The 12,564-nt window shown below is 42.2% G+C and overlaps 1 protein-coding gene across 1 annotated transcript in view; it reads right to left on the reverse strand.

Moving 5' to 3' along the window:
- Positions 1 to 12,564, reverse strand: part of LOC121271961 (dual oxidase 2-like) — a 56,189-nt gene that overhangs the window by 17,004 nt on the left and 26,621 nt on the right. Inside the window, exons 17-23 of the mRNA XM_041178220.1 lie at positions 12,320 to 12,505; positions 10,954 to 11,179; positions 9,265 to 9,358; positions 7,582 to 7,757; positions 5,765 to 5,831; positions 4,170 to 4,238; positions 1,451 to 1,629 (exon numbers count right to left, since the gene is read on the reverse strand). Coding sequence (XP_041034154.1) covers positions 1,451 to 1,629; positions 4,170 to 4,238; positions 5,765 to 5,831; positions 7,582 to 7,757; positions 9,265 to 9,358; positions 10,954 to 11,179; positions 12,320 to 12,505 — 997 coding nt within the window. The remainder of the gene's footprint in view (positions 1 to 1,450; positions 1,630 to 4,169; positions 4,239 to 5,764; positions 5,832 to 7,581; positions 7,758 to 9,264; positions 9,359 to 10,953; positions 11,180 to 12,319; positions 12,506 to 12,564) is intronic.

Below are 12,564 nucleotides of genomic sequence, written 5' to 3' on the forward strand. Positions count from 1 at the left end.
TTTGATTGTTAGAGATTAAAGGAAGCCTGGATTTTTACTGGGAAGAAAATTCATACTTGGAGACAATGGCAGCAGCCTGTTTGCTAACAGTGGATAGACTTAAAGTCTCCAAAGCCCCAGCAAAGTGTTGAGAATGTCAGGTTGTAAATAGTTGTGCTTTAAACTGTCCATTTACTTCCAAGATATAAGAGGGTTGGGGTCTCAAGGATAGTTACTCAGCATTTCTACCTGGATATAAGAACCAGGTTATTCACATTGCCATGGAGATGGACTTGGAGAGGGGAAGGGTTTCTAAGATATCCCTGAAAACTCATAGACAGAGGGTCTTGGAGAGTTGGGCAGCCAGAGGCCAAAAGTCTTTGTGGTTCACCGTGCAGGAAAGCGGGTGGGAGCTCATACTCGGCTTGAAATGACTAAATTCATGGAGAGCTAAAATGAGGCTGGAAGATTCACTTAGCTGATGCTGGAGGAAGAATCTCCAGGGGAAAATATCTTCACTGTGAAAGACAATTCTGAGATTAAAAGTTCCCGGATTGAGAAAGGAAAAGAACAGAAGTAAACCCTCGGGAGCTAAGAATCACCTTGGACTGGCCCCGGGAGAATTCAATGTCTACTTAAAGAATAGTGTAAAGATGTCTGCGAAGTTGTGCTGAGAGAAAAAGGGGAATGTACAATTTTGTGGTTTAAAGTGAAAATTGTCTACAAAGATAGGATTTAGTCAATAGTGCTTCTAGCCTGTTTGCTACAGCAAATGTCTTAAAATGTGAAATCCTGTCATGTTATCCTTTCAGCTATTACTTGGAAGTTTAAGTTTCTTTTTAAAAGTTATTGGTCTCAATGGGGATCAGAATAGTGTCAAAGTCGTAAAAAGGACAGCAATCCTCTTCTGTTTTCTTTTCTAATTTCAACAGCTCAGACTCTCTGAAGGGCGGAATTCAGGAGGATGCCAATCATTAGAAATTTCCCTCAGGTTGACCTCTGGACATATACACTTAGACCACCATCTCTCCTCCCCCACAAGCCCATGGTGATTACTTGTGTTATTGACCTTAAAGGGTCAGGCCATGTTAAACAGAGCATCCGAACATCACAATTGCGCTACAGACTCCCCAGACAATCCGTGAACTCCTATAGGAGATCAGCTATCTATCCCCAATACAAGAACGGACAGAGAAAATGGAGAAACTGTGATCAGGAATCAAATATTCCATAAAATTTTACAGCACAGCAACAGGCCATTTGGTCCCATTGGTCTATATTGGTGTTTATGCTCCAGACAAGCCTCCTGTCACCCTACTTTATGTAACCCCATCAACATGCCCTTTCTTCCTCATTTAGTTACTTAGCTTCTCCTTCGATGCATCTTTGCTATTTGCCTCAACCACTGCATGGAGTAGCAAACTCCAAGTCGTCCTAACAAGACATAGGGAGAGACTTTCATGGTACTTACGATAGGCTCGTTCCACAAACACACCGGCTGCTATACCATAACAGATCATAACACAAACTATGTGCCGCCGATAGTTCTCAATGAAGCGTTTGAACTGTTGAACTTTCTGGTGCACTTTGCTCCGGTTATACTTCTCCCGTTTTGCTTCTGTGTAGGGTCTAGGGCGGTGGTGAGGAGATCTACAAGGAGTTGCAAAATACCATTTTATTAACACGTATTGATTTGCATTGCTTCTCTCCTTCATGGACACCCGCAGCACCCCCCCCACCCCCCCACCCCACCACCTCACTTTTTCCCCCATCTCCTCAAGCTCTCACTCATAGATGGATATAGTTCCATGATTGCTGGCTGCATTTCCCCAGATGGACTATTCCCCCATGACTAAGCCTAGGCGGTGAACGTCACTGGGCTATTCAACTCTGGGTGGACTGTGCTTGATTCCTTTCTCACCTGATGTAACCGCCCATGCATTTGTAGCAGACATAACTGGATAACAATTGGAGAAGGAAGCTTGGCTGATTTTCCCTCACTATACCCCACGGGTAGACTGAGGGTAACGTAGTTCCTTACTGCTGTGTTCCAGAACAGTTCGACAAGGGAATATTTAGGGTCTAAAATTTAGCAAGTTCTGCTTGGCCACTGCAAGGGCAGATCAGAGACAGCCGTCTTGAGGATTGCGAAGTGAATTGAAGGCTCACAAAGAGCCAAAGGGAAACAGCAAAATGTGGGCGATCTGAGTGTCACTTTTGAGGTCTTTCTGAAAGCAACAGTTCCACTAAAACCTCAGAGAGGGTTAATAGATGGAGTTAGCAATGTAGCCAGAGAACCCTTCCAGACACATTCTCTTGACAGCAAAAGTAGGCAGATCAGCGTGTCAGAATTTAAAGCAAAAATGGGGTACTGACCGATTTCACAAGCTGCTGGTGGGAAATGCGTCCACTCTCTCCACTAACTATGGTCCCAGAACCTTCAGGCATTTAATAGTTATATACAATTCCAATCTGTAATCCATCAAAAATCAGTTTTCCATTTATTGTCCATAATTTCTGTTGCCACAAATTTTGGACATGGTTATGTCTCAATATTGCTAACTGCTGCGTGAACCCTTTCGATTTTCATGTGTCCCTGTCACATTGCATGTGCAGGCTCACACCATGAAGTGACCCTGGGGAGTGACTTTCTGAAGACTCTCTGTCACCATTTTGTATGTTAAAAGGAAACTTACCCTCGGGCAACAGTCTGGCATCCAATTAAGAGGAACTCTCTTTTTTCCAGGAACTACCTAATTCTCATTTTATGAGGCTTTATCAGAAGGAACATCTCTCCCATCTCTTGAGTTCTAGGCTAGCTCTTTTATTTATTCATTCATGGGGTGTGGGCATTGCTGACTAGACGATTGTTACTATTATTATTATTGCCCATCCCTAATTGCTTTGCTCAGGGAACATTTAAGAGTCCCACATTGCTGTGGATCTGGAATCATATGTAGGCCATACCAGGTAAGGACAGCAGATTTCCTTCTCTAGCTAGTGAAACTAATGGGTTTTTACAACAATAGGCAATGGTTTCATGGTCATCATCAGACTTTTAATTTCAGATTTTTATTGAATTTAAATTTCGCCATCTGCCGTGGTAGGATTCAAACTGGGTCTCTGGAACACTATCCTAGTGACAATGTCACTATACTACTTTGCTGATATTGTGTTCCTTAGCCCTGTGAGCACAGGGTTTGGCCTTGAGGACAATTTCACTCTGGTGACCATAGACAAGAAAGTGGCAATGACACATGACTCCCCAAAATGCAAAACAAGAAAGGTACAACATTAACACCATTAATAACACTTCAAGATCTGTTGTCACCTTCCTCAGGGAGTTTCACTGTTAGGCTGAAATTGGGAAACAGCTGGAGAGGTGGAGACATGCAAAAACTTGGACCTTCATGAAACCATTTGTGACTGGAGCAAGTGAGGGATACCGCTGATTGCAAGTTGACATCTTCCTTTTTCTAAATCTGCCACCTCGCTCAAAACTCAGCCTTGTGAACGTGGCCAATAGAGAAATAACTACCTCTGCCCAGGCATGAATCAGCTTGTGCCCTGGTACTTTACAAGTAGACAGTCATTAAGGGAAAACCTTGAATTTTTAGGTGTGTTGTTCAGGTACATCAAGCCCAATAGAAAAGTCGAACTTACAGTCACTGGAATTACATTAAATCCTATCATTGATACATGGCAAAAGAACATGATCTTAGTGAGGAAACAATGTCCAGTTAAGATGCATTTTTTTTTTCTAAATCTGCTCCGAGGATGAGGTATTACCTAGGCTGTTTGCTCTGCCATCCATCACTATTTTGGTTTGTGTAACTGAATGCCTTGTTAACCAATCATGGAACTCACAGGTAGACTGGAACATGTAGGAGCGACATGTTCCATTCTCCAGTGGACACACGTGAACCAGTTGAGCTGACAATGATCATTTTTCTGATGCCCACCCACAAAAAGATTAGATTCATTGAATTCAGTTATCTCAAATACTCACCACATATCGTAACCAGCTAAAATAGCACAGGAGGTAGAATATTAAACCTCAGTCGTATTTTACATTGGGGTGCACTTTTGGGGCCAGAAATAGCGCTATACATCTGCCAAAAACTCTTCACTCCCACTGTACTCAGACAGACCGCACACAAAATTAAACAGCACATAACATGAGGTCTTACTTCTTATTCAGTCTGTCTCGATATCGAAACTCTTGTCCAACTTGTTCCACAGCAGATTCATGCATGGTCCTTTTGGGTATAAGTAGGGAACAAGAATATTATTCATGAGGCTCAAGAGAGTCTGTTTCATCCAGAAGCGAAATGCCAGAGTACCATCACCGTCCAGAGAGGGGGGCAAGTGTCGAAAATTCTAAGCTGAGCTCGGAGGACTAGGTGAACCACGAGCTTACGGATTAAGCAGATCAATTGTCTGAGTATTTCCTAACACAATGCGCCTGTTTTTCTGTTCATTAAACAGCCCTCACCTCCCGCCACCAAGACGAATTTGGAGGCGGGTCTCATTTAATCAGGTTGGGGGGAGGGGCGGAATTGTGAGCAGGGGCCTGCTGCCTTGGTGCCTCTGCCTGGCTTAAGTCTGGGCTGAAGGCTCATGGACAGCCTTCCTGTCCCACCAACAACTGAGGCTTTAACGTGGGCAATTAATGTCTGATGGACACGGAATTCAGCGTTCCCCAAAGGAGGAAACATGGGGTTTTTGCTAGCTCTCCAGCCGGCAGAAGAGATCTCGTTGCCTGTGTCAGAATATGTTAATATTTAACTGGCTCACCAACACCTAAGGTTTCGATCTGTCTCAGACTACTACAATGCAAAATCAATATTCTGGAATCCCTGACCTAACCTCATTGATAGATCTTTGTGGAGCTAAGTTGTATAGATGGAGTTAAGATACAGATCAGCCATGATTTAATTAAATGGAGGAACGAGCTCATGAGGCTGAATGGCTGATTGCTGTTCCTATCTTCCATTGTGGGAACCACACAGACTGAGGCAGGTCAAAAAGAAGGCTGGTCACCACCTTTTCTCAGGCCAACTAGGAATATTTAAAAATGTATTAATATTTAGAAAAGAGCCAACCTAATTCTTAGACAAAAGCAAAATACTGCTGATGCCGGAAATCCGAAATGCTGGAAAAACTGAGCGGGTCTGGTGGCATTTGTGGAGAGAGAAACAGAGTTAATTTTTCGAGTCCATATGACACTTCTTCACAGCTCTGAAGAAGTCATACGGACTCAAAACATTAACTCTGTTTCTCTCTCCACAAATTCCGCCAGACCTGCTGAGTTTTTCCAGCATTTTCTGTTTTTGCTCCAACTTAATTCTTAGTGAGCCTTGGCCACTGCAGGGTCAGCTTGGTTGAAATTGGCACTGGGTTGGCGACCTCAGGCAGTAAGTTCGTGAGCCGGGCAGACGTGAGAAATAGAGAAGATGGTCCGGGAAAGCATGTTGCATCCACAATTCTGGCAGATAAGAGGCCATTTTGACCTTTGTAATCTGACCACGCTGCACAGCCTGGGAGTGTTTGAAGAAGGCATTGAATGACCAAAATGGAAAGAAAGTCCACCACCCAACCCCACCCATGACAATCTCAAAAAATGTTACCACTTCAAAGGATATATTATTTGGTGGTCAGAGATGAATTTTCCTGAGCATTTTTTCCACTATGGGCCCTGGTACTTTTCTCTGTTTTTTTTTTGCCTCTCGAATGGCTGCAGGGAATGAAGTGACGATGTAGTAAACTTGAAATATTTACTCACTTGTATGGGTTTGCTTTGAGGAAAGAGACTCTGTGCTGCTTGTTTGATTTCTCTGGGATATCCATGCCTGAAAGAGCAGAAGACAATATCAGATAGACATCTGGATATAATGCCTTGTATACAAGGAAATGAAAGAGAATTGGGCTTTATGACCTAAAAGTAAACAACTATAAGGATCTCATTAATGATAAATGAAACAGAAAACAGTATAGAAGAAATAAGTCTGAAACACTACCTCAATTTAGTTAATGATTCAAGGACAGGGGTTACAAACTAGCAAGGAGAAACTTTTGGACTGATATTGGGCAATTCTTCTTCACACAATGAATGACCAACATATAGCCATAAATATAAAGATAGTCACTAATAGTTGGTCAGTAGAACATAACTTGAATATTGCTGAAAAAAGAGACATGATGCTAAAGCTTTTCAACTTGCACTCATCAGGACAAATGTAAATGATTGTTTTGAAATTTGGTATTCTTGCATTTGTCCTGATGAGTGCAAGATGAAAAGCTTCAGCAACATATCTCTCTTTTCAACAATATTCACTAATAAATCCTATTGGCAATTTAGGAGAAAGTTCTTTCAACTAAAAAACAGTGAGAATGTGAAAATTGCTATCTCCTGGTTGACGCCAATTACATTTAACTAGAAACTAGATAAGCACATGGAAAAGAAAAGGATAGAAGAATATGAAGAGAGTGTTAGGTGAGGAGTGGAGGGAGGCGTGGGGCTCATGTGAATCATAGATGCCAATGTAGATCGGTTGTACTAAATGGCTTGCTTCCGTGCTGTGTGTTCTATCTAATTCTGCTTAGCAATTAATTTATCTTATAATGTTCTTTGGTGGGTGTGAGGCCAATTTATTTAAGTGCGCAATCCTTCACATTTTTTTGCGTGGCCATGCACCTGTGTTAACTTAAGGGAGCCAACTTGTGCATGGCCATAATAAAAGCGAAATACTGCGAATGCTGGAAATCTGAAAGATAAACAGAAAATGCTGGAAAGACTCAGCAGGTCTGACAGCATCTGTGGGGAGAGAAACAGAGCTGATGTTTCGAGTCCCTTCTTCAGAGCTATGACCCTTCTTCAGTAGCTCTGAAGAAGGGTCGTACGGACTTGAAGGGTAAACTCTGTTTTTCTCTCCACAGATGCTGTCAGATCTGCTAAGTTTTTCCAGCATTTTCTACTTTTTCTCTCTTGTGCATGGCCAAGCAGTTTAGAGGGAACTTTGGTAACAAGGTTAGCATTTTTGCCCTTCATTATACGATAAGATCGTATATAACAACTTCCATTTATATAGCACTTTTAACATTGTCAAATTTTGTCTGATATCGCTCAAGTGAAGAGGCTAGGAATCTTTATTATTTTGAGCCACAAAAGGAGCTATTAGGGACGGTGATCAGAAGCTTAGTCAAAGGTAGGTTTTACGGAGCAACATAAAGGAGGAGAGAGGTGGAGAAGTGGAGAGGTTTAAGGAGAGAATTGCAGAGTTTAGGGCTTGGGCAGCTGAAGATTCAGCCACCAGTGGAGGAGTGATGGAAATCAGGGTTGCAGAAGAGGCAGAATGATATCTTTTAATTGCTAAGCTTGCTGCCTCATACATGAGCAGTGACTGAGAAGGCAAATGGGTGACTTGTTCCAAAAGCCGCAACAGAACAGGCCAGCAAGCAAACGTTCATCAAGGAGACACCGGGCATATGCTTCGTCAACAATCCGTGCAGCAAGACCGAGATCAGGAACTCAGAAGCAATCTGTGCTTGGTGTCTAGATTGCTCATTTATCATCGGCTCCTTTCAAACAGAGCCACTGACCTTTCACATTGAGCTGAGCAAGCTCCAAGTCATTGCCATGATCTCGGAATAAGTAATGAAAATTCTCCCAGGTTAAGTCTTCCTTGTCCTGGAATCCTGCCTCCTTGAAGAGTGAATCCATGACCTCTTCTGCCTGCGCCTTTGATAAGCAATTATTGGAGATCTCAATAAAGGACCTACAGGAATAAAAAGTGAATGATGCTTGTGTCAACTAGAGTAAAATCCGGTTTACTATCAAGATACCATTAGCAAAAATAAAAAATGTAAATGTGAAAACGTGGGGATAATTTTTTAAACAGAAAATTGTTAATTGTCCACCAATTAGGGGTTGGTTATGGTAGATATTAACTGGAGATTCATTTAAGTGTTGTCTCTGGGCCCACTGCAATTCAGTGGTGGCTCAGGGATTAAATGGAAGCCTTAAAGTTTTCCCACACCCTCAGAAGACCATCCAGCAAACCCTGTCACGTTTGCCAGCCACCTCCAAGTGGAGCTGTGTGGGTCCTTCAGGTTCACTGTGTGCCAGACCAAGCAACCTGACATCAGACAGCGGGGGCGGCCACTGAAAGACAATCTCCCACCCACTCCCTGCCTTGACCTCCACCCCATGACCCCAATTTCTCACCTTTAGCCTGGGGTCCCTTGGCGATCCTGGGCCTCTGTTGGGTGCATTGCCGCCAGCAGCCACCAGTCCCGCTGGCACTGGCATCATGAAGAGCTGCTGGCCTCTGCTCCTGATGAGTGGGATTTCCATGGCCAGTGACCTTAGTTGTGGGAGGGCCCGATGATGATCACTTAAGTGCCTGAAGGGCACTTGATTCCATTGGGCCAGCTCCACTGTGGACCTCCGAACAATGGGTAAGATCCCCATTGAACCGACAAAATCCTAGCCCAGGACCATGAGGGAAAATTTTGGCTGAGACTTTCCTGAAGATATAGTGCCATCTGACAGGTGAAGTTAAAAAGTCCAATTCACCACCAGATGCACCATTTCTGGATCTTTATTAATATTATAATTACTTGTCTGAACTTTACTCTCTTATTCCTTGCACCTTCCTAATCTGCTGTTTTACATGCAGGTTACTCAGACCTCACTTTGCTGCTATCAAGTTTCATTATAATAATTATCTTCTACTCCAAATTACTCTTTCCCTGAATCTTGGAACTGTAGATCTCTTCACTCCTTTAGTCTTCCACCCCCCTACCCTCCACCAGCTTTTAACAGTGAAGATTGGTATCACCCAACATGACTTGCCAATTCATATCTGCATTTCTTCCAACGGGGTACCCTGGAACTTTGGCATTCAGCATTTTCTACACTCAAGTCATCAGCGGATCATTTTATTTTTAATGCTGGAATTCTCACAATGAATCTCCACATGTGAATGAGAGGCATTTAAAAGACTCTTCATGTTGGCCTCATTTCAGAAGAAAATACAACCCTTAAGAAGTACGACTGAAAATATAAAGAAGGAAGACAACTAGAAGGTTAAATGAAGAGGAATTTGAATGATCCACTGGCTGCCATTTTATTTGATGCAAAGGAAGGGCAACACTTGCAAGTCTTAAAGTCCTTTCTTGAACCTCAGAAATAATATTCAGCCATTGTTTGTGTGAGTTTTAGAACAATCCACTTTACCAAGCTAAGATGATCCTCAGGTTGTCTGAAAAATGCCCATTTACCTTAACAATATAGAGAATTCCTCTTTCGACAGAAATCCATTTCCATCCACATCATACATCTGGAACATGAGCTTTGACTTCTCTTCAGACGATCCTGCAGGCAACGTGATTATAATTGGTTATTTTTATGAAACATTAATAAAGGACAACAGCCTGGTTTTCTCTAGCACCTTTGACACCGTAAAACGTCACAAGAGTGTTATCAAAGGAAATTTGACACTGAGCAAAAGCAGGATATTTGGGGCAGAATCCTCCAAGTCATTGCAGAAACTAAGTATCCACAAATTATTTTTTAATTAAGCAAAGTAAAGGGGATTGCACTCAGAACCATATTCAGGTTTTCCCTCATGGTCCTGCTTGTTTGTATTTTATGAGTTTATACCACATGGATGTGTAAATTTCCTCTTCAATTAAGAGTTGAATTTCCAATCATCTTCCCTTTGAATATAATAGTACTCCTCAGGTGTTTCATACTTTTATTGAGCAACATTAAGGCTAAATAACAAAATGCAAATGTTTTTTTTCAACGCTGATAAATTGAGGGACATTTAAATGTATTTTTCTACAAGTTTACATATCCTGTTTGAAAACTGGAGGGAACCTGAGCCATTGACAGAATATAACATGTTGAGCACTGCTCCCCAAGATCTTACCCCACCCATTTTCAGTCTGATTCTATATCAGACAATCTAATCATGTATTGGTAACCCTGTGATAGAACACAAGAACATAAGAGAGCTTGGAAAAAGAACAGACCATTTAGCCCATCAAATCCAGTTCTGGGCACCACAATTTAGGAAAGATGTGACGGCATTAGAGACGGTGCAGAAAAGATTCACAAGTATGGTTCCAGGGATGAAGAACTTCAGTTACATAGATAGATTGGAGAAGTTGGGACTGTTTTCCTTGGAGAAGAGAAAGTTGAGAGGAGATTTGATAGAGGTATTCAAAATCATGAGGGCCCTGGACAGAGTCGATAAACTGTTCCCACTGTTGGGAGGATCAAGAATGAGAGAGAACAGATTTAAGGTAATTGGCAAGGGAGGCAATGGAAGCATGAGGAGATTTTTTTTCACACAGCTAATGGTTAGGATCTGGAATGTACTGCCTGAGAGTGTGATGGAGGCAGTTTCAACTGAAGCACGCAAGAGGGAATTGTATTATTACCTGAAAAGGAAGAATATGCAGGAAAAAGTTGGGGAAGATGGCACGAGGTGCATTGCTCATTCGGAGAACTGCTGCAGACATGACCGGCAGAATGGCCCCCTTCTGTGTTTTAATAATTCTGTGATTCTGAAGTGCAAACCTTATACAGCCCCCATGAATGCTTCCCCAACCCAAGATTTCAGTACTCCCTTCCCAACTTCATGTGAATAAAACTGATTAATATCTAGAACCCTCAATCCTCTTTAGCAACAGGTAATGATCTAATTCTTATTTAAAGCTATCAACTGACTCTGAATTAATTACATTTTCTGGCAATCTGTTCTATATTTGATGCAGTGCATAGTGTGGTAGAACAGTAATTATTTGGCAATCTGCAAATTCATTTTTGGAAAGTTAATTTAGAATATAATGTAATGCATATTTAGCAGGAAGCAGTGGTTTGTTAGCGTATGTTTGACAATTTCATTGTGGCAAATCTCCATGGGATGCAATAAATTTTTAAAAGTGAGATTTCCCATTCACCTTTCATGAATATGATTATAATATCAAGGAATTCTCGGAAGGACAAGTAACCATTCCCATCCTTGTCTGCCAGCAAAAACATCTGCTCCACAAACATGGAATCATACTTTAATCCCAGTGCATCAGCAAATTCCACACGGGTCAGCTCACAATTCAGGGACTCTTTTGTCTTCCGTGAAATTTCTGTGTTGAAATCCCCAGCATCAGATCTGTCAATTTCCAGAACCTAGGAGTAGATTCACAAAAAAAATTGATATAGCACCTTTTATGAACTCAGGACATTGCAAAATGCTTCACAGCCAACGAGGTACTTTTTAAATTGTAGCCACTCTTATAGGAAATGCGGTAGCCACTTTGTGCACAGCACACAATTCAGGAAGGACGTGAACGCTTTTGGGAGGGTACAGAAGAGATTTACTAGAATTGTTCTAGGGACTTCAGTTATGAGGAAAGGCCAGAGAAGCTGGGGATGTTCTCTTTACAGCAGAGAAGGCTAAGGGGAGATTTGATTCGGGTGTTTAAAATCCTGAAGGGTTTAGATGAAGGAAAGAGAAACTGATTCCAGTGGTTGAAGGGTTGATAACCAGTGTGCACCAATTTAAGGTGATTGGCAAAAGAACCAGAGGTGATATGAGAAAAAACATTTATGCAACGAGTGACTATGATATGGAGTGCAGATGGATACAGATTCAATAGGAACTTTCAAAAGGGAATTGGATAAATATTTGAAGGAGAAAAATTGCAGGGATATTAAGACCAGGGGAGTGGGACTATTTGGATTGCTCATCAAAAGAGCTGGCACAGACTTGATGGGCTGAATGGCCTCCTTCTTTGCTGTATTATTCTATGATTCTAAGCTCCCACAAACAGCAATGTGATAATGACCAGAGAATCTGCTTCAGTGATGTTGGTACTGGTCTAGGACACCAGGGAGAGCTCCCCTGCTCTTCTTCAAAACAGTGCCAAGTCACCTCCTCTATACAGTAATGGGAGTGCAAACCGGAATTGTAGGCTCCAGTCTCCGGAGTTAAGAGACAAGGTGGTACAGTCTGGCAGGGTGAAGGGGGAGAGGATGGTGGTGGAGGCAGTTGCTGGGGGAAGTCAGCCAGAGCCTCACTGCTGGTCCTTGTCTGTTGAGACCCTGTCCTTTAAAGTTCATGTGTGTGGACATTGTGAAGGTAAACAAACTCACTCACGATACTCTCACACCCTTGCTGTCTAGGGCAAGGAAACAGTGATCAATGGACATTTGGATATGGGGACTAGAGGGCTCCTGCTGAAGCCTTCTGCAGAATGAGTATGTCTTCATAATGGAAGGAACCTAAAATGACAAGGCGCATTTCATATTCCGCAATTTCCTTCGTACCTGTGCAAACACTCGTCGGAAAAAGGTATCCAAGATCTTGCTTCGTTGCTGTTTAGTAACTGCTTCTTTTAAGATTGTTTTCTGATTCATTTCCGTCAGGCACAATCGTGTCCCATTGCCCTCTAGGTGCACTCTCAGCTGTTCAATGAAATCATGGCGATCCTCTTCTGTATCAAAGAACAATACCTAACAGAAGGCAAAAAATAAATCAATAGCATTGTCGTGCTGGACATTGACTGCCTTGT

This window comes from Carcharodon carcharias, chromosome 32 (assembly GCF_017639515.1).
Source record: "Carcharodon carcharias isolate sCarCar2 chromosome 32, sCarCar2.pri, whole genome shotgun sequence".
Classification (NCBI taxonomy): domain Eukaryota; kingdom Metazoa; phylum Chordata; class Chondrichthyes; order Lamniformes; family Lamnidae; genus Carcharodon; species Carcharodon carcharias.